The following is a 23,401-nucleotide window of genomic DNA, read 5'->3' on the forward strand; positions in this document are numbered from 1 at the left end:
TTCCAAGTGGGGAAGCTGAGAGGCTGTTTCTCAGCCATATTTAGTACGTCAATGGGATTCTATCTGGCCAGTGTCCACATTGAATCCCAGCTGCTGGATGGCCTTCTCAATGTCATGTCAAGCAGGAATTGGCTGAGATGATTGCAAAATGCTATGGAATGATATCAAGGTCACTCACGTTGAGGACTAAGACTTGGTTGAGGAGAATCTCAAAGTGCTCATTCAAACGATATTTGTGCACCTTACTGAATTTGGCACAATTGTAAGTGGCATTTGATGTGCTGTTGTATTTTGCTTATGTTTGCTTATATAACTCAGGGTTCTTGTTGAGCCAGATATCTGAAAGTGTGTTAATAAATCATCTCCACTAATATGACATTTCAGACTTAAATAGAAATTTTGGGTTATATGCTTATTAAGCTTACTATTTTCCTGAATACAATCTGATTGGTTGACTGATCAATTAACAGACTGGCTGCTTGTAACAGATAACTGATTGAATGAACAGAATAGGACAGGAAATCTTTTATTGCAGTATCACATGTCATGATGTCTTTTAGCTACCTTAAAAGTATAATTACAACCCTTTTCTTCTTTGAACAATATGAAACCTGTTTTGACAAATATATTCAAGCATGCACAATAATATACAAACTTTAACCACTTTGGTGGATGTACAAAATATGACCAGATCTAGACCTTATACAATTATCATAACATGGCTGTATAGCTTAACTATGAGATGGTTATGTCATTGTGGATGATGACTGTCATGTGTCACGAAGTCTCGTAGTTGTCTAGTGTGGTACTCGTAGTATTAGAATCATTGTCTTGTATGATGGATACAACTTGGATATGTAATTTGTTTTGCCACTGGATCTGGCCATTGTTTGTGGCAACGTCAAATGATCTGGGTGGACATAATGTCCGAGTATTTTTCCATGAACTCATGTATGTGGATGAAGATCTTGATCGCTTATGCTTTGTTCTGGTTTAAGTTGGGGTAACTTCTGCATGTGAATTGATCATTTTCTCCCTTCTGTCCAAAATGTATCATCTACTTATGGCTGCTTGATGAGTGTTTGACAGAAGAGCAGTGTGGATTTGTCTTCTAAACAATGAGAACTAATAGTGAAGGCAATCCATCGCCTTGAGGAGTAGTACATAAATTTAATATGTTATCTAAAGAGCTTCTCAAGTCAGCTTGAATTCAGCAATTTTAACTTCACTGTTAAGAGCTGCGTATTCTGTAAAACCATCAGATTGAGGATAATGAAGAGATGAGGAAATGGAATAAATACCCCACTTCCTGGCAATAGATAGACCTATGTGCCAATCTCTTGTTTTTCTCTGTGCCAATTTGACCTTTCAATATATGGTCAAGCATATCTTAGTTTAGAGGTTTTGGAATAATCACTTGTCTGCCTTTGAAAATCATATTTCTAGAGATTCCTAACTCACCTTGGCCAAGTGCTGATGATGATCTTCTTGAGCTGTTTTAACTGGATCTTATCAAATGTAGCTTGGTGTATCAACTCTGCCTGACTATGACCAAAATGACTGCGATCAATGTGATAATAGTCTTTGAACTTAAGTTCAGTAATGTTCACATGTAAACCTACAGAAGTCTCGAGAACATGTGTTCTAAGTAGGATCTGGTAGTCAGCTAAGTGCACCAGGAATAGTCATCTGTGAGGCTCATTTGCCATGTACTGTGAAATTGTATCCTTGGATCTACAGAAGTAGATGTAGTCATGAAGGTGCACATTTACGGGATAGTTTCAACAGATCATTTCCAACAGTTTGTGATCAGTATAAATAGCAAAATGCTTGTTTATTAGGTATGCTTGGAACATTTGTATTCTAAATATAAGAGTGAGCTTTTTCCATTCTATGTTGGAGTCATCTACCTGAGCTGTTGTAAGGGCTTTAGAACCAAATGCAACAGGCTTGTCATCCTGTGAAAGACATGCTCTGGAGGTCTTGCTGTTATGTATCTATTTGCAACATGGAAGCTTAGAGGATTATAATATTAAATAAACTTGATGTTGCTGTCAGGAGTCTTTGTTAATGGCTTGAGTTTTCCTAAGCACTTGGGCTTCTTGCACAAATTTGCTTACATATATCACAAAATATTGACCACAATTTGGATGGATGAGACAATACACATCTCATGCAAGGTTTTGATACTTTACTGATCTTATTAAAGTTTAGATAGTTGTTGCAGAGACAAGCATGTGTATTCGGTCAGTAGTATCTACAATTGATTTGGAGTTTTGTTCTCCTTTTAGCAGTATCATATTTAGGTTGCTCCAGAAGTACTTTTCTGAACCATTTGATAGTTGTAAATGTAATGGCTACTTCTAACAACTTTGCAGTTGTTAGTTTCGCTGAAATCACATCATGTACCTTTTGCATCAATATCTGTCTACAAATTGGCCAAGGCATACAAGTGGATTAGTAGTATGATATGAAATGAAGACCACGAATTGTGATGTTGACTCAGGCTGTAATTTGGACATTTAAACTCTGAAGAATTTTGTTGGGTTCCATATGGATGCCACTCAAAATAATAGGGGATTTATTCTTGTCCATCCTTCATTTCCCACAGCAATATGAATTTTAACAGAACTGAAAACAGCACATGTAAGAAATCACAGTGGATCAGGCAGCATCCATGGAAAGAGAGAGCAAGCCAACATTGCGAGTCTAGAAGACTCTTCATCAGAACTTTATCAGAGCAGAGTTTTGACAGCCCTCTTTCTTTACCAGTTGTCTATTGATCTATAAATTGATGCTTAATCCTTTTCTTGAAGAATGGAAGTTTAGAAGGAATGTTACTGGAATGCCTGTGTTTTCAAATGTTTTCTTTCTATTTTTACCGTGCTGAAATGTGTTCTTTAAAAATTACAGTGTACAGAAGTTTTGTGTTCCAGAATAATGCTTCTTTTATTCTGCGTTAGCATCGTTCTTTCTTTTTCTTCTTTGACTTTATGGCACGGCACCGCACCCCCCACCACCCCCCCCCCCCCCTACCCCCCCCCCCCCCCCCCCCCTACCCCCCCAGGGATTTAGGTCTCTAAAGTTGGAAATGAATCCCTGACCTTCTAACTTGTGGATGAGAGTACTACCACTGAGCCATGGCTGATATAAAAGGCCACAATAGAATGCATTCCAACTGACAGACAGCATGATGTCCACTAAGGACCTTAGAATGACTCCTAAAGAATTCCAAGACGTAAAAGGAGAATCTGGAAATTCATTAAAAAATTATAGTTCGCTTAGTAGTTGAAGATTTTAAATGTGCACTGTCTCGCCTCACTGGCATTGTGTTCTGGAAATCAAGCCCTGAAGTTGTTACAAAAGCTAATGATTTTATAAATGCATTCAAAATTTCCTAATTTATCTGCCTTTTAGTCACAGGATGACAGAAAACACGGATGACATGTTTACACTTAGTAAGAAATAAAATTCATTACAAATTAATAGATTCTAGTCTCAGGTAAACAATGGTGAGTTGTTGACATACAGCTTTATTTGCTGAAAACTGACTACCCCCTGCCTTTGTAAAACTACCTCTACACAAACGAATAAAAATGGATACCGTGAGCACAGGGAAAGACTGCAAAGACAGTACAATTATCCCAATCCACAGGTTTTGCTGAAACGACCCTTTTGGCTTGTCAGGATTTGTTCGTTTTCAATCTTCCCTCCCTAGGTACTTTTATTTGGTGTGAGGAGGCACAAAGAGACTGGCTCACACTTAGAAAGGCTCTGACTTATTTGTAAAAATCAGTTATGAGACGAGATAAACTGACATTTTTGAAGTATTTCTGACTACAGACAAAAGGACAGTTCCTTCCTTCCCAGAGGTCTCAAGGTTTCTGCCCAAATAGTCATGGTCACAAGCTGTTCAACTACTGAGTGCAATCTCACAGTGTTGGTAGGAAGAAGGCTATTGTCATTGTTCTGTGGAATGGTGACTAGCCGTCAATCAGCTACTTGTTGCCAGTCATGTCTCCCTAGTTCCAGTTCATCTACAGCTAAAGCTTCTCCAATGCTTGAACAAACGACACTTACTATGAGTGCAGTAATTCACTTTTAAAAAGTTTAGTGATCCTTTCTACAATCCTTTTTGAAACCATTGTTTTCTCATTTCAAACATAAATACAGAGAAATAAAGAGATACGGTCTTTACAGGACATATAGGAAAGATGGAGTTGGTGACTTGGGGAAAGATGACAACGACTGGGGAATGGGAGCCTGAGCTTGACAAACATGCCCAAAAATTAACTATCAAACAGCCTAAAGAATATGCTTGTGTGAGTTTGTCTGTATCAGTTTCACAAATGTAACTTATCGTAGTATTAACTAGTTGGAGAAGGAGGACATTTTGAAGAGTTAATGTGTTCAAAAATAAAATGTTCACCTGACATTGTGGGAAGTGCCATGTTTCTAATTATCATAGTTTTATTTCCCAGTATGAGAAAAGTGAACATTCAATGAGAAAAATAAAACACTTACTAATTCTGTCCTTGTCTTGTCTCTGAAATCCATGAGTCTTTTTGTTGCGATTTCCATTTTCATGGAGCACTTTGAACCAGTCCTTTAGTCTTGACACAACTTCTCTGAACTCCCTGTCACCACATTCTGCTGATAAAACGTTAGATTGGTTATTAAAATGTGAGCAAATAACAACTTATACATCAAATTATAAAGATTTGCTTTCTTTTTTCAGGTTGCTCCAGATCCAAACCATCTAACATCGTTTACCCTCCCAGTAAGAGGAGAATGCAATAATATTGATAATATGCTTCAAGACATCATAAACGGAAAAACTGAAGATAAAAATGGGTCTGATAGGTTTCTTCTTGTCTTCCTGATGTTGATGATGGCACTGAAATTTTTTTTGAGAACTGATAAAGTGAGATCACAAATCTTGAGCTTCAAGCAGATCTGAGACTTGAGCATCTGAGTTGCTGGGTTGCGGCAAATGAAATATATAACCACCTAATTTTCATGTATATGTGTGCTTTCCAAACAAGGTTTGTGGTCCATTTCAAAAGCAGAGGGGAGGTCATTAGAACTATTAATCATTGTAGATGTGTAAGTGCATTTCTAATTTAGCAATTATTCATACTACTCAAACTCTAGTTATAGTAAAGATGTTCAAACTAAAATGAAACACTCAATTTTAGTATCAACTCTCCGAGACAACATAACTACTTCAATAACATTCTCAAAGATCTCAAGTGACATTGTTCACGGTAAGCTAAAGTTGTATGACGAACAAAGATATAATACAAAGGCAGGATTTGCGTTGGGGCATCTTTGATGACTAACCAAACACGAATCATCCCACTAACCTCCGGATTCAATGCATCATTCTCTGCCACTTCAGCCACCTGCAATCTGACCCCACAACCAAGGATATATTTCCCTCCCGACCCCTATCTGCCTTCTGGATGAACTGCTCTCTCTGTGACTCCCTTGTCCACTCCAAGCTCCTCACTAGCCCCACTACCCCCGGCACCGTTCCTGCAACCACAGGAAGTGCTACACCTGCCCCGATACCTCCCCCATCACCTCCATCCCAGGCCCCAAAAAACATTCCACATCAGACAGATGTTTACCTGTCCATCTGCTAATGTGGTCTACCGCTCCCGATGCAGCCTCCCCTACATCGGTGAGACCAGGTGGAGGCTTGGAGACCGCTTTGTAGAACACCCTGTGCTCGATTCGCGACAAACGGCAACATCTCCCAGTCGCGAACCACTTCAACTTCCCCCTCCACTTCCTGGATGACATGTTCACCCTGGGCCTCCACCAATGTCACAACGACGCTACCCAGAAACTGCAGGAGCAGCATCTCATATTCCGCCTTGGGAGCCTACAACCAAATGGTCTCAATGTGGACTTTACTAGCTTCAAAATCTTGCCCCCCCCCGATCTCATCCCAAGACCAACCCTCCCACTCATCCCTGCTTTCCTGACCTGTCTGTCTTCTCTCCCACCTATCCGCTCAGGACCAACCCCTACCATCAGCTACCTGCACTCACCTATCACCGCCCCACCTACCTTCCCTAGCCCCACCCCTCCTCTCTCTGTTTAATTCAGAGTTCCCTACTCCTTCCCCATTTCTGGAGAAGGGTCCTGACCCAAAACGTTAGCTTTACTGTAGCCCTGATGCTGCCTGGCCTGCTGTATTCCTCCAGCTCCACACTGTGTTATACTCCATAATGAAGAATTACTTTGATGGTAAATAATTGCTGAATGCAGACAAACTTGACAGTGAAGTCCCATAAACAGCAAGGAAATCAATGAACAGTCCTGTGGGATATTTCACACTCACACTGCTTATGAAATATTAAACAAAAACTTTAATTTAAAAACTAATTTGGAAGAATGTACCTTCAGCAACATAACAGTTCTTTATTAATTAATAGAGATGCTAATTAAGATTATAAGATCAATGTTCATTTTAGGTAGGATGGGGGATAGAGGATCCCCGATTAAAGAGTTTCAGAAGAAACAGAAACACTATTTTCATCCAAACAATATTTTCGTAGGTATTCCTCATCTCCACTTACGTGTAACCCTGCCTTGTTTAACAGAGGCTTCATCACTTAAGTTAATTAACAACATCTGATTGAAGGTGCAATGTTTTTCTCTCTGAAGTAGGTATGTTCTTTGATAATTGCTTATTTGAAAACAATAAAGGCAGAAGATTTGGTGATTTAGATTGAGTATATAAAATCTTAGCTGCTTGAGAAAAACATGGTCTGGCATCTGGGTTTTCCATCTGGGCTCCTGTACTGCACCTGTGGTGCACTGTGCAATTGTTGTTTCTATTGAAACAGTCCCAAATTTTGAATGCTTGTCTGAGCTCCAAGACTTTCAAACATGGTTCAGCTGAACAGGGTGTTTACTTTGCTCAATTGAGATTTTATATAGTTAGAATATGTCATTTCAATGTTATTTGGACAAGTTTAAGAGGTGTGAAGTGATTAAAGCTTCTGTTATTAATACTACAATTACTTTGCCTGATAAACACGAGGTTGTGAAGAACAGCAGATATTTTCAAAGAAAATTTCTGAGTGTATTTTCTTCCTCAACATTTTAACACTACCCATTTTATGTTGTGCAATGGTTCTGTCCAGAGTGCATTCTGAGTGAATAGACATGGAAGGGGATACAGGGGCCATAGAGGTGGCATGGACAGAATGAATGCCATGGAATTGTCATGGGGACAATGAAGAGGGCGTGTGCGCCGCATAATTGGTATGAAGTCATGAAAGATTCAAATTTCCTTTCAAAAGAATCTTCAATCCCTACTCTAGTTCACAACTCCACTAAGGAATCATGAATCATGGTCGTGGAGAATCCGGTCGAATTCCACATAAAGTGCAGGGGGCTAGGGGGTAGCTATCTGAATGAAATTGACCATGTGGAAATGCAGGACGCTCAGCACCTGCACGTTGATCTTGCATTGGTGAAAATACCTTCAGTGGGTATTGAAAGGCATTGGGCCATCATTTTAAAATGGCTCCAATGTCAGCCCAACTCCGTGAAAAACCAGAGATTGTAGGAAGTGCCAATGCTGGGGAATCTGAGATAACACGGTGTGAAGCTGGACAAACACAGCAGGCCAAGCAGCATCAGAGGAGGGGAAGGGGATTCTGAAATAAATAGAGAGACAGTGGGAGGTGGATAGAAGATGGGTAAAGGAGAAGATAGAGTGAGAGGAGACAGACAGGTCAAAGAGGCGGGGTTAGTGCCAGTGAAGGTGGATGTAGGTGGGGAGTTGGGGGGGGGGGGGGGTGGATAGGTCAGTCCAGGGAAGACGGACAGTGCAGGGAGGCGGGATGAGGCTAGTGGTTAGTGGGTGGGGGTGAGGCTTGAGGTGGGAAGAATGGTTAGGGAGGCGGGGACTAGCTGGGCCGGTTTTGGCATGTGGGCGGGGGAGGGGAGATTTTGAAGCTTGTGAAATCCACAATGATACCCTTGGGTTGCAGAGTTCCCAAGCGAAATATGAGAGGCTGCTCCTGCATCTTTCGGGTGGGGTCATTGTGGCAATGCAGGAGGCCCAGGATGGACATGTCGCCCGAGGAGTGGTGGGGGCAAGTGAAATGGTTCGCGACTGGGAGGTGTAGATGTTTGTTGCAAATAGAGCGTAGGCGTTCCGTAAAGCGGTCCCCAAGCCTCCGTTTGGTTTCCCCGATGTTTCACTACAATATTAACCAAAACAGAATCCCCCTCATTCTCACATACCACCCAACCCGAAACGTCAAGTTTTCCTGCTCCTCCGATGCTGCTTGGCCTGCTGTGTCCGTTCAGCCTCACACCGTGTTATCTGTGAAAAACCAAGTCATTCTGCTTTTTTTCCAGTTTTGTAACTGTTTCTGACATAATGTAATATAAATGCTAAACTTTACACCACACTGAGATTTAAAATTCAAATCTTTGAGCAATATGTTTGTGACGTTGCAGATTGGTTTAAGTAAATTAATGTAAATGGAATAGCAAACAACTGAGTTTCAATAGTACCACGGAGATCTAAAATAATAATGGCAAGTGCTGGAGAAACTCAGCAGATCCAGCAGCATCTGTGGACAGGAAAACAGACTCAATGTTTTAAGTCCACCCTTGTCAGAACTGAAAGCGGCTAGGAAATGCTGGTACTCCACTATATCTCTGCAGTTGTATACTTCCAACACTCTGCTATATGGAAGAGGCCATAAATCCACTTGTCATTCCTTTGGAGCTATTATAACTCAACACCCTGTACATTTAGCAGTAGAAGGAGCTAATAGGGTTTATGCAAAGAATTATAATCAGATTTAAAGATGTGGGCCAGGATCATGCTGCATGACGGGACACTGTTACCTTGTTACTGTTTTAGCAGTGTCATTCTTTTTGTAATAATCCTACTTGAGGCATTATGACTGTCAGTTTGCATTTGCTACAGTGAATTAAACATAGCTTAACGAATTAGCACACACAGTAACTAAATCAAAAATCAAACCAATTATTGGAGATAGAAAGAAGCTAACCAGCAATTTCCCACATTAAGTACCTATATTTAATAAGTCATGTATTATCCAAAGAAAGTAAGTCATGGATTTCTTTTGCCAACATCTCCAAGTGAACCCAAAAGCAGTTGAAATCAACTTTCTCTGCAATCAATAAACCCCAACACACTGCTTCAAAATCTGCAAATCTCAGAAATGCACCGGAGAACTGAAGCAACCACATTGATAGTAGAAACTAAGATACTAGTAACATTTATGCCACAAAAGTGCCAGCTAATGACTGTCTGCAAAAAGAGAAAATCTAATCACTGTCCCTTTACATTTAACAAAATTGCCATATTGAATCCGCCATTATCAACATTCTTGGAATAACATTGATAAGAAACTGAAGTACTACGGCTACAAGAGCAGGTCACATGCTCAGAACCCTGTGGTCACTAACTCACCAAAGCCTGTCCACAATCTATAATACACAAATCATCAGTGCGACAGGAAACTTCCTGTCTGTCTGGTTGAGTACAGCTTTGTCAACAATCTCATGAGGCTGGAGTGCAACTCAGAGCTGCCACTGGCCAGGGCAGGGCAGGCGGAGAAGAGATCTAGGAGAGTTGGAGGACGGTTAGGTAGTTTTTTGGGGGTAATGAAGAGGGATTCTGTGAGACAGCTGTGGATTTAGAAAGGAGGCCACGAGGGGTTGTAGGGGTAGAAGGGTGAAAGACATACAAGGGGGAGGAGGAGGAGGAGGCAGCTGCAAGAGGTGTGAATGGAAAGAGGGGGCTACCAAAAGTATGATGGTGAGGAGGAGGCCATCAGGTATGGTGAATGGAGAACAGGCTGCAAGGGGGAGCAGGACTTAAGCAGGAAACTGCCTGTGAGCTGTGGGGAAGAGGAAGGTTACAAAATGAGAAAAAACAAAGTCTAACTCAGCTAATTTGCAAATCACTGGGGTACTGGATTTTTGTAACTAAATGTGGAATATCTAGTTTAAGGCTGCCCACACTGAGGAGCAGGAATACTTGGAAAGTTTGTACTGGATCTTAAATGAATACTGTTAGTTGTTAAATTTAACTCTACAATTGAGACCCAAGATGCTGTAAATAGGACTGTAGCTGCCTTTTTAAAATATTCTGGCTTTGTATAAATGTGATGGAGATGCATTTGTGGTGACCTCAACGGTCTGCGCAAGTCTGTGTGTTTACGGTGATGGCTTTTTGTGATAGAAGTGTGTCAGTTACTTTGAAAAGAAACTTGTGTTAACACACCCCTGTTATCATATAAATTTAAATAGTGATATCTAAGAAATAGTATTTTCTTTGTGTGCTGTGACTAAGTTTAACAGAACAGCGACGATTACTGAGGAGCAAAAACCGAAATTGCTCGAGAAACTCAGCTGGTCTGGCTGCATCTGTGGAGAGAAAACAGAGTCAATGTTTCAAATCCAATGACCCTTCTTCTGGACCTGAAACATCGACTCTGACTCTGCTTTCTCTCCACAGATGCTGCCAGATCAGCTGAGTTTCTAGAGCAATTTCTGTTTTTGTTTCAGATTTCCAGCATCTGCAGTTCTTTGCTTTTAATTTGGCTTTTATGATTTTTGAGGACATTGAAGATTAATTCTGCTTGTATGAATATCCAAATACTCCAAAGATCAACATAAATACAGAAAGTATTGTTGTGAGTGACAGCATCACCTCATAAATGGGTTAGTTAGAATGAAAAAGTAGTGCCAGAAAACCAAACAGAAGCTTCCGAAAACTTAAAATAAAGGAGTCTGCAACCAGGTAACACAAACTAGCATGCTTCCATTTTTAAATATGGAATGATGTGTTTATTTTGTGATCACTTTTATTTTGCATCATTGTCAAGTGGATGCAGTGATAGTCAGTCAAAGAGTGAAAGATAAGCTGTCAAACTGTACAACGGGGAAACCTGAGATTCTCATGAAGTAGCCTAGTCACTCCTGATCCAGAAACTCCCCGCCTACGTCCAGAACACCAGCCACACCCTCCACCTCCTCAAAGACTTCTAATTCCCTGGCTGCCAACACCTCACCTTCACTATGGGCATCCAATCCCTGTACATTTGCATTCTCCACGCAGATGGCCTAAAAGCCCTCTGCTTCTTCCTCGCCCGCAGGCCCTACCAGTTCCCCTCCACTGACACCCTCATCCTCCTAACCGAATTCATCCTTACCCTTAACAACTTCTTCTTTAATGCCTCCCACTTCCTACAGACTGACAGGGTGGCCATTTGCACCCACATGGGCCCAAACTATGCCTGCCTCTTCACAGGATACATGGAACAGTCTCTTTTCCGCTGTTATACTGGCACTAACCCCATCTCTTCCTCCACTACATTGATGACTGTATTGGTGCTGCCTCGTGCTCCCACGAGGAGCTTGAACATGTCATCAACTTTACCAACACCTTTCACCCCAACCTCAAGTTCACCTGGACCATCTCTGATACCTCCCTCTCCTTCCTGGATCTCTCTGTCACCAAAAATGGAGATAGTCTCAAAACTGACATCTATTTCAAGCCCACCAACTCCCACAGCTACCTAGACTACACCTCCTCTCACCCACCTTCCTGCAAGAATGTGGTCCCCTACACCCAATTCCTCCACCTCCACTGTGTCTGCTCCCAAGATGTCCTTCTATTTCAAGGACTGCAACATCCCCTTTCCTGTGATCAAAAATGTCCTGAACTGTATCTCTTGGATTTCCTGCACTTCTGCTCTCAAACCCTCTCAGCCCAAAAAAAAATGACAGAATCCCCCAGTCCTTACATGCCACCCCACAAACCTCTGCATCCAGCATATCATTCTCTGTCAGTTCCGCCACCTCAATCTGACCCCACAACCAAAGATATATTTCCTTCCCCACCCCATTTGCCTTTCATAGGGACTGCTCTCTTCCTGACTCCCTGGTCTGCTCCACACTCCCCACTAACCCTTCAACTTCTGGCACCTTTCCCTGCAAATACAGGAAGTGTTACACTTGCCCCTTAGCCTCCCCCCTCCTCCCCTCACCTCCATCCAAGGCACCAAACAAACCTTCCACATTAGACAGGGGTTCACCTGCACATCCATCAACTTGGTCTACTCTATCTGCTGCTCCTGATGTGGCCTCCTGTACATCAGCGAGACCAAGTGTAGACTTGGGGACCATTTTGTAGAGTACCCTGTGTACGCAACAAATGACAACACCTTCCGGTCACCAACCATTTTAACTCGCCCCACCACACTTCCTGGGTGACATGTCGATCGTGGGCCTCCTCCAGTGTCACAATGACATCACCCGCAAACTGGAGGAGCAGCACCTCATTTTCCGGCTCACGACCTACAGCCCAATGGCCTAAACACAGAATTCGTAGTTATAAAATCTCCCTACCCTCGGCCTCATCCAAGGCTCCCTGACCTGACACAACCTGTCTATCTTCTCTCCCACTACCCACTCCGTCCATCTCACTGATCAATTCCCACCATTCCCTACCTGTTCTCACCTATCTTCCCCAGCCCCACCCCTACACTCTCTATTTAATTCCCAGCTTCCTGCCCCCTCCCCATTTCTGAAGAAGAGTTCTGACTTGAAACGTCAGCTCTCCTGCTCTGCTGGTGCTGCCTGGGATGCTGTGTTCCTCTAGTTCCATTCTGTGTTGTCTCTACTCTCTCCATTTGCTCTCTGTGGCAAGACAGCATTAAATGTAGCCAGTGTAACACAATGGAATATGGAAATGAGGATAATGTAATTGATATGACTCCGACATCAGCAAGAGACTGAGAGGAGACAAAGACTAATAACATGTAAGTAAGAGAGATCTTAGAAGCTACACTGTACAGTGGGCCAATAGTTTCATTGAGTTTATAAGTCGATGCTCAAAACGCGTATATGAAGGTGCAGCACTGCTATTAGACTAAAACAAAGCATAACACATAGTCAGTTCTCTTGGATTACCGAGCCTTAGTAACCTCAAATATGCAGTGGAGATAAATGGTAAACTGCAAGGCATTGCATGAATGTCTAGCTTTAGTCAGGAAAGGTACCTAGCTATTAAAATATATCAGCATAGTCATCTTTACAGCCACAAAGAATGAATCCTTGCCTGATTCTTGGCTTATAGTAGATTACAGAAAATGATATACTTCACTGAGAGTGTCCTTGTTGAGGTTTGGACAGATTCTTTATGGGCCCATGGAGATGAAGTTAGTTGCCTGATCATGGGAAAAGGCCTATAGGAGAAATAATAAAGAGGTCCGGAGGGTCAGTTACCCAATGTATTCCCATCTCTCAATGCCTTCCCTGAGGCAGGCTAGGAAGCAGGTGGGCTGCTTCTATGTAGGTAGGCCAACAAGAGGTGATGCTATGTTGGATTTGGTACTGGATAATGAACCAGGCCAGATGTTAGATTTGGAGGTAGGTGAGCACTTTGGTGATAGTGACCACAATTCGGTTACATTGACTTTAGCGATGGAAAGGGATAGGTATATACCGCAGGACAAGAGTTATAGCTGGGGGAAAGGCAACTATGAGGTGATTAGGCAGGATTTAGGATGCATAGGATGGGGAAAGAAACTGTAGGGGCTGGGCACAATTGAAATGTGGAGCTTGTTCAAGGAACAGCTACTGCGTGTCCTTGATAAGTATGTACCTGTCAGGCAGGGAGGAAGTGGTCAAGCAAGGGAACAGTGGTTTACTAAAGAAGTTGAATTTCTTGTCAAGAGTAAGAAGGTTTATGTAAAGATGAGGCGTGGAGGCTCAGTTCGGGCGCTTGAGAGTTACAAGTTAGCCAGGAAGGACCTAAAGAGAGAGCGAAGAGGAGCCAGGAGGAGACATGAGAAATCTTTGGCAGGTAGGATCAAGGAAAACCCTAAAGCTTTCTATAGGTATGTCAGGAATAAAAGAATAACTAGCATTAGATTAGGGCCAGTCAAGGACAGTAGTGGGAAGCTGTGCGTGGAGTCCAAAGAGATATGGGAGGGGCTAAATGAATATTTTTTGTCAGTATTCATACAGGAAAAAGACAATGCTGTCAAAGAGAATACTGAGATACAGGCTATTAGACAAGATGGGATTAAGGTTCATAAGGAGGAGGTGTTAGCAATTCTGGAAAGTGTGAAAATAGATAAGTCCCCTGGGCCGGATGAGATTTATCCTAGGATTCTCTGGGAAGCTAAGGAGGAGGGTGCAGAGCCTTTGGCTTTGATCTTTATGTCGTCATTGTCTGTAGGAATAGTGCCAGGAGTTTGGAGGATAGCAAATGTCATCCCCTTGATCAAGAAGGGGAGTAGAGACAAACCTGGTAATTATAGACCGGTGAGCCTTACTTTGGGTGTGGATAAAGTGTTGGCAAACATTATAAGAGATAGGATTAATAATCATTTAGAAAGAAATAATTTGATTAGGGATAGTCAACATGGTTTTGTGAAGGTTAGGTCGTGCCTCACAAACCTTATTGAGTTATTTGAGAAGGTGGCCAAACAGGTGGATGAGGATAAAGCAAATGATGTGGTGTATATGGATTTCTGTCAAGCATTTGATAAGGTTCCCCACGGTAGGCTATTGCAGAAAATACGGAGGCATGGGATTGAGGACGATTTAGTGGTTTGGATGAGAAATTGGCTAGCTGTAAGAAGACAAAGGTGGTGGTTGATGGGAAATGTTCATCCTGGAGTTCAGTTACCAGTGATGTACCACAAGGATCTGTTTTGGGGCCACTGTTGTTTGTCATTTTAATAAATGACCTGGATGAGGGCGTAGAAGGATGTGTAAGTAAATTTGTGAATGACATTAAAGTCGGTGGAGTTGTGGATAGTGTGGAAGGATTTTGCTGGTTACAGAGAGACATAGATAAGCTGCAGACCTGGGCTGAGAGGTGGCAAATGGAGTTTAATGTGGAAAAGTATGAGGTGATTCACTTTAGAAGGAGCAACAGGAATACAGAGTACTGGGCTAATGGTAAGATTCTTGGTAATGTGGCTGACCAGAGAGATCTCGGTGTCCATGTGCATAGATCCCTGAAAGTTGCCATCCAGGCTGATAGTGCTGTTAAGAAGGTGTACGGTGTGTTAGGTTTTATTGGTAGAGGGACTGAGTTTCGGAGCCATGGGGTCATGTTGCAGCTGTACAAAACTCTGGTGCGGCTACACTTGGAGTATTGCGTACAGTTCAGGTCGCCGCATTATAGGAACGATGTGGAGGCATTGGAAAGGGTGCAGAGGAGATTTACTAGGATGTTGCCTGTCATCGAGGGAAGGTCTTACGAGGAAAGGCTGAGGGACTTGAGGCTGCTTTCAATAGAGAGAAGAAGGTTGAGTGGTGACTTAATTGAAACATATAAAATAATCAGAGGATTAGATAGGGTGCATAGTGAAAGCCTTTTTCCTCGGACGGTGATGGCTAGCACAAGGGGACATAGCTTTAAATTGAGGGGTGATAGATATAGGACAGATGTCAGAGGTAGGTTCTTTACTCAGAGAGTAGTTGGGCGTGGAATGCCCTGCCTGCAACAGTAGTAGACTTGCCAACTTTTAAGGGCATTTAAATGGTCATTGGATAAACAAATGGATGATAATGGATTAGTGTAGTTTAGATGCTTTTCAGATTGGTTTCACAGGTCAGCTGTTCTATGCTGCATTTACTAAAATGAGCTGCCTTTTAGTCTGATAAAGGACCAACTTAGAACCATTTTGAACCAGCAATATTGTTTTCCTGACAGAGAAGGCTACCTTACCCCCACGTGCTAAGGCTACCAGATCAATTAGAACATAGAACATAGAACATTACAGCACAGTACAGGCCCTTCGGCCCTCGATGTTGTGCCGACCTCTCATACTGATCTGAAGCCCATCTAACCTACACGATTCCATGTACATCCATATGCTTATCCAATGACGACTTAAATGTACCTAAAGTTGGCGAATCTACTACCGTTGCAGGCAAAGTGTTCCATTCCCTTACTACTCTCTGAGTAAAGAAACCACCTCTGACATCTGTCCTATATCTTTCACCCCTCAATTTAAAGCTATGCCCCCTCGTGCTTGCCGTCACCATCCTAGGAAAAAAGCTCTCCCTATCCACCCTATCTAACCCTCTGATTATTTTATATGTTTCAATTCAGTCACCTCTCAACCTTCTTCTCTCTATTGAAAACAGCCTCAAGTCCCTCAGCCTTTCCTCGTAAGACCTTCCCTCCATACCAGGCAACATCCTAGTAAATCTCCCCTGCATCCTTTCCAAAGCTTCCACATCCTTCTTATAATGCGGTGACCAGAACTGTACGCAATACTCCAAGTGCGGCCGCACCAGAGTTTTGTACAGCTGCAGCATAACCTCTTGGTTCCGGAACTCAATCCCTCTACTAATAAAAGTTCAAACACTGTATGCCTTCTTAACAGCCCTGTCAACCTGAGTGGCAACTTTCAAGGATCTGTGTACATTGACACCGAGATCTCTCTGCTCATCTACACTACCAAGAATCTTACCATTAGCAGAGTACTTTGTCTTCCGGTTACTCCTACCAAAGTACATCACCTCACACTTGTCTGCATTAAACTCCATTTGTGGTGGCTTCCCAGTGGCAGATAAGAAATGATTAAAAACAGGGGTTTTATGCTTCAATGATAACGCTATAGTGATAAAAGGCCACCATCACTCTATGAATCGGCCTGTGAAAGGGATTTCCCTCTAAGCTCTTGGCTGTACAAGCCTTGGGCCTTTTTACTGATAACCTCAAAGCAGAAAGCTGAGTGAGCCTCCATCCCGAGGTGCCCTCTGCTCTCCTAACTACTTCAATGGCTCCTACTTGTCCTGAGGAAATTGTAAGGGGTCCTTTGAATGGGCCTTTGCATTTCCTAGGCTGCTTGCCATTATTGTTTGAATGGGGCTTCCTGGGATAGCTTCTTAATTAATTGGCTGCCTTTGGGAACACCGAGTTTGACATCCACCAATGACAACTTCCATGTTCTTGACCCAGAAGTGAGCTCAACCTTGTAGTCCCAATGATCCCAGCACAATCCAGCCCATTGTTTGCATGAAGAATGCAGAAACCCTCAGGCATATGCAAACTCTATCTTAGAAACTTGTACTTTTCCACCTTCCTACTTTTCTCTGCTCCATCTCTATTTGAGCAACACAGTGGCTCCATGGTTGGTGCTGCTGCCTCACAGCCCAAACGACCTGAATTCGACTCCACCCTCAGGCAACTGAATATGTGGAGTCTGCACTTTCTCTCCATGTCTGAATGGTTTCCTCCAGGTGCTCCAGTTTCCTCCCACAATCAAAAGATGTGCAGGCTAGGTGGATTGGCCATGGTAAATGTGGGGCTACAGGGATGGGGTGGGTCTGGATTGGATGCTCTTTGGAGGGTTGGTTTGGACTCAATGGCCAAATGACTAGCTTCCATGCTGTAGGGATTCTAAGACCTTGGCTCATTCTGCCACTCTTGCTTTATTTCAAGATAAATATCTTCTAGTGACCACAAATCAGGAGCAACAAGTTGCCAAGAAACCTCAAAGTCAGTGAAAGATTCTTTGACTCATGCTGTACCATTCACTGTCAACTTTTACAACTTTAAAACAGTATGTAAAGCAGTAAATACTGTAAAAATCCAGTAGAAATTGATCAATCTGAAATTAAATTATTTGAGTATCTCTAAACAGTTATGGTTAGGTTCTCCTCTTGCTACTAAATTCATGTTCTGCTGGTCAAGTTTAAGTGAGATCACTAACTGAAGCATTGAGCTCCAAAACAGCAATGCTGGCATCAAAACAGCACTACATGCTCAACAATATCTGCCTGCTCTATACATTTCCTGTGCATGCTCAAAGTGCTTGACTATAAACAAAACTGCATCCAGCACGACTCCCACCAGCGAGTGAGTCTGCAACCTCATCCACAACGCGAAGTTCAAATCTGCTCAAAATAAAACTATATTTCTGGCCATTCTGATATCAGAACTGGAGAAGAGAGAAACAGGACACTTTAAAAACTAGGATAACACAATGTGGAGCTGCAGGAACACAGCAGGCCAGGCAACATCAGAGGAGCAGGAAAGTTGACGCTTCGAGTCGGGAGCGTTCAAAAATTTCTGATGCTGCCTGAGCTGCTGTGTTCCTCCAGTTCCGTGCTGTGTTGTGTCTGACTCCAGCATCGGCCGTTCTTACTATCTTCCACTTTAAAAACTAATCATGTTTCTATTTCACAAACTTGTTTTTGTTTTAGTACTTCACATTGCATGCCAACACAAATCCGGCACTCATGACAACGTTTACTGAAAATGTAATATATTAGGAAAGCTCATTTCTTGAAATGCTACCTGGCTTGCAAGGTACTGGGTAGGCAAAGAATTAATCAAGTTTTGAAATCCAGTAGTTGAAATTCCACTGTATTTTATAATAAACTGGTTAATGGTCTGGATGCAATTTTTCTATTTGCTATTAACTCATGTGTTAACTTATTAAGAACAAGTTGTCTTATTATATCATTAAAATAGGAAATAGGTTGTGGAAAACGGGCCAGAGAAAGCCACTTGCATCCCTTGCCAGCAAGGCGCATATGCGATCGACATAGTTCAGAAAACTGGAATGTTTCCCTGTAGTTTTGATTTGTGGGAGCGATGAGCTTTCTGTGCGGTACTCTGGGGAATGCAGAAAACATGTGAATGCTGCATGGCACGAGCTTTCTTATATTACTCGTTTAAAGCATTTCCTTGTCTCCGTCAGAACTAAGTTAAACCCTTGGCACTAGATCTGCTCTCGGTACTTTTAAAGGTTGGGGCAAAGAACACTTCTCTAAATGCATTGCAACGAGAAGGAACATTAAACAATTTAATTGACCTTCTGACAGTTTTTTTTTGGCTACTTTTGTTCCTTGGCATTACACCATTGCCTGTTGCACTGGTTTGAATGTTCATTTGTTGCTTTCTTCTATATTCAACTATGATGCTAGATTCCCAGAATTCGAAGATTTGGTCTGGCACAGACCTGGTTGTTTTCTGTTTCCACATAAGATGCCCCCGTTGCATCTCCGCACAACAGAAAAAAAATCAAATATCATACGAGCAGGAAAGGAAATGTAGCTGTCACTGTCGGAAACTGTATCGGTATTTTTTTGCAGTTGCCCGGGAAATCCAACATAGCATTCATGTAAGCACAGCTGGTGTGCAGTCCACAGAGATTGAAATGTGGAATGATAGCTCTGTTTATCTCACCACAGAGGTAGTCTGACCTATTCAGAATTTTCAACACTTTAAAAATACGTGCACTCGATGTGGATGTCACTAGCCGGGCTAACATTTAATTCCAGCCCCTAACTGGCCTGGAGAGGTGTTGAACACGTGTCAGCAGGTATCTAGTTCAAATATTACGTTTGGATTTAGCATCAAATGTGCGATTTCAGGTCTGGTATCGAACACATAACACAATCTTATCTGGCGTCTTTAAAGGGCTAATCCAAAGATTTACCTTGTCGCAGCATGAACAAAGAAAGGGAAAAGTTTGATCATGGATAAAGGGTGGTCGAGGACTACACCAAGTTACAAAAGCTTTTCTCCATGGTATGGGAGACTAAAGTCAGAGAGCATAGGTTTAAAGTGAGCAGAGAGAGATACGCAAGGGTCCAGAGGGACAACTGTTTCATGCAGAGGGTTGCGAGTGTCTGAAGTGGGTTGCTAGAGGTAGGGGTGAATAAAATTTTGTCATTTAAGAAACATTTAGATAGGTACATAGATGAGATAGGCATGGTGGGATATATTCCAAAAACAGGCAAACAGGACTAGTTTAATTGTGAAAACTGGGCAGTGTGGGCAGGTTGAGTCTAAGGGCCTGTATCTACGCTGTAGATTTCTATGATTGAGCAACACATCACTTGTTACATTGTTGGGACTCAAAGGTTAGAAAGAGCAAGATATACTCTTTCAAGAAGCACACTGATCATTCCCTTTCCACTGACTTCCACATTTATTTCTCAACCATGGCATTGATATTGATTCTGAAGCAAGCATATTTCTCTCCCTAACTGGCATCTTTACAAAATGCATCAAATCTTTTGCATAAGCACAAACTAATACAGTTAGCTGTAGGCCAGTTGCTAATGGAGAAGGGAGCACAAAATACAAACAGCAAGAGAGTACGGAGCTAAACCTTCAAAGATTATTCAATTGACAGATAAAGACAAGGAAGGGTTGGAGGTCAGCAGCTTTTCAGCATCTGTAGAGATTGAAAATGAGGAATTGGGGACCACTGAACTATTTGCTGAAAGAATTAAGTATCAGTGAAATGCCACACAATACTCTGCTTTTCTGACTTGATTTTAGCAGTGAAGTATGGCCATGTAATGTTCATTTGCAATTCTAATCTTCACATATTTTCTCTTTGCCAGGGTTTTATATGTAAAATAGCTATCTCATAGAATCCTTACAGTCTGGAAACAGGCCATCTGGTCCATGAAGTCTGCACTGAACTTTTGAAGAGCATCCCACCCCCGATCCCCATTACCCCACATTTACCATTGCTCATCTACCCAGCCTAGACATCCCCAATCACTACAGGGCAATTTTGTGCAGTCATTCCAGCCAACCAGCATCTTTGGACTGTGAATGGAAACCAGAGCACCTGGTGGAAACAAAAGGGGAATGTGCAAACTCTACACAGACAGTCACCCAAGGCTAGAATTGAACCTGGGTCCTTGGTGCCATAAGGCAACAGTGCTAACCACTGAGCCACCCGATGTTGCCCATATTGGTGGATCTCCTAGACAACTAAACCTCAGAAGATCTGACTCCTTATGAGGGTGTACCATTGTTTGAATATTATTGCTGAAATTGTTTTGGAACAGCTTGTAGTAGAGCCAACTAGGGAATAGGAATTCCAGATTTGTTGATGTGTAATGTGGCATTATTGATTAGGGAGCCAGAAGTGAAGGAATCCCTGGGGGAGTGACCATAATATCCTAGAATTCACCTTGCAGTTTGAGGGGGAGAAGATGGAAACAGATGTAACGGTAGTACAATTGAATAGAGTTAACTCCAAAGACATGAGGAAGGAGCTAGCCACAGTTATTTCAAAGGAAAGCCTAGCAGGGAAGATAGTGAAACAGCAATAGCTGGAGATTCTGGGGCTAATTCAGGAGGCAGAGCAGAAATTCATCCCCAGGAAGAAGAAACATACTAAGGGGAGGACAAGGCACCATGGCTGTCAAGGGAAGTCAGGGACGGCATAGAAGCAAAAGAAAAAGCATACAATGTGAAAATTAGTGAGAAGCTGGTGGAATTAGGAAGTCTTTAAAAACCAGCACAGGATAACTAAAAAAGCAATAAGGGTGAAAAAGATGAAATGTGGGTAAGCTAGCAGGTAATATAAAAAAAAACACGAGTTTTTTTTTGATAGCTGTAAGATAACCCCACTGGAATAATAAGACTGGAGATGTAATAACAGGAAACAAAGAAATGGCAGAGGAACTGAATAGGTACTTTGCATCAGTCTTCATGGTGGAAGACATGAGCAGCATAGCAGAACTTCAAGAGAGTCATGGCAGAAGTGAATGTAGTGGCCATCATTTAGCAAAAGGACTCAGACTCACCCCACTTGGATTCCAAGTGAATTTTCATCCCTCATGTTTTGAATCCTCCCAGGATCACAGATATCTCCGTGATGTTCAACATTCCTTACCTAGAGAGTCGTAAGGGTATGGAATGCTTTGCCTGTAACGGTAGTAGATTCGCCAACTTTTAAGTACATTTAAGTCGTCATTGGACAAGCATATGGACATACATGGAATAGTGTAGGTTAGATGGGCTTCAGATCGGTATGACAGGTCGGGACAACATCGAGGGCCGAAGGGCCTGTACTGTGCTGTAATGTTCTATGTTCTAAGTTCTATTCCACAGACAGCTGCTCTCACCGCATCCTGAGATTCACACACAGTGCCGTGCAGCGCCACATACGCACTCTCAACATTTCTCTCCAACAGCATTGCAATGTGCTGGCTCAGGGCTGCATCACTCCACAGTTCCACCTCATCCTCCGGCTCATTCATCACGCTAACAAGAAATGTTTTCTTTTCCTTTCAGGCATCAAGGCCCAGAAGATGCAACAACTCAAAAATACCCATGGCCCTCTGGAACCTTCCTCTCACCTTCCCACTGACTCTATCCCTTCCCCCAACCCCTCCACCTCCTGTCAGGTATTCACCACTCCTCCTAACCTTCTGCTCTCTGATGCTGTACGCTCTGTACTCAGCAAAGGCCTCAGCTCTATCCCTCTGCGACCCACCTTAATGAATTTCGGACATGAGATGACGCTGAACTTTTCTTCCGTCATCTTCGCCTCCGTGCCCATTTCTTTGGACAAGAGTCCTCTCCCTGTCCCAAAGACACCTTTTACCCAACTCCAACACTCTCCATTCACCTGTACCCCTCCCTCGGGCCTTCTACCTGAACTCAATTTTTTCATTGACAACTGTCGACGTGACATTAGTCATCTCATTTTCACTGCCCCCTTAATAAATCCAACCTCTCTCCCTCTGAACTGACTGCACTTCATACACTCAGATCTAACCCTGACTTTGTCACCAAGCCTGCTGATAAGGGTGGTGCTGTTGTAGTCTGGCGTACTGACCTCTACATTGCAGAGGGTGAGCGCCAACTCTCAGAGACCTCCTCCTACCTTCCCCTGGACCATAACCCCACCATGGCATATCAGGCCATTGTATCCACTATGGTTACGGATCTCATTTTATCTGGTGATCTCCCCCCTGCCACCTCATCCGCTTCCAAGCTAATAGTCCCCCAACTCTGCACAGCTCATTTCTGTCACCTGCCACAAATCCACAAACAGGACTGTCCAGGCAGACCCATTGTTTCAGCCTGCTCCTGCCCCACAGAACTCATTTCTTCCTACCTTGACTCAGTCTTCTCCCCTCAGTCCAATCCCTACCCACATACATCCAAGACACCTTACGCCGGTTTCAAAGCTTCCAGTTTTCCCGCTCCAGCCACCTCCTCCTTACAATGGATGTGCAATCCCTTTACACGTCGATTTCCCACCAGGAGGGTCTTAGGGCTGTCCACTTCGTCCTGGTGCAAAGATCTAAACCATCCACACCCACCACCAACCTCCTCTACTTGGCCGGGCTCGTCCTCACTCTCAACAACTTCTCTTTCAACTCCTCATTTTCTTCAGGTAAGAGGGGTTGCCGTGGGTACCTGCATGGGCCCGAGTTACACCTGTCTCTTCATGGGGTATGTGGAACATTCCTTGTTTCAGACCTATTCTGGCCCCCACCCACAACTCCTTCTCTGATACATCAATGATATAATCAGTGCTGCTTCCCTCTCTCTTCTGGAATTGGAAAACTTCATCAATTTCACCTA

At 42.8% G+C, this 23,401-nt stretch overlaps 1 protein-coding gene across 2 annotated transcripts in view; it reads right to left on the minus strand.

Moving 5' to 3' along the window:
- Positions 1-23,401, minus strand: part of LOC125453033 (testican-3-like) — a 477,228-nt gene that overhangs the window by 48,951 nt on the left and 404,876 nt on the right. Inside the window, exon 7 of one of the 2 annotated variants that reach the window (XM_048532099.2) lies at positions 4,525-4,650. In XM_048532099.2, the coding sequence (XP_048388056.1) occupies positions 4,525-4,650 (126 nt within the window). Of the gene's footprint in view, positions 1-4,524; positions 4,654-23,401 lie in introns of both variants that reach the window. The other variant, XM_048532093.2, reaches the window with a different exon arrangement.

Source organism: Stegostoma tigrinum, chromosome 1 (genome assembly GCF_030684315.1).
Source record: "Stegostoma tigrinum isolate sSteTig4 chromosome 1, sSteTig4.hap1, whole genome shotgun sequence".
NCBI lineage: Eukaryota > Metazoa > Chordata > Chondrichthyes > Orectolobiformes > Stegostomatidae > Stegostoma > Stegostoma tigrinum.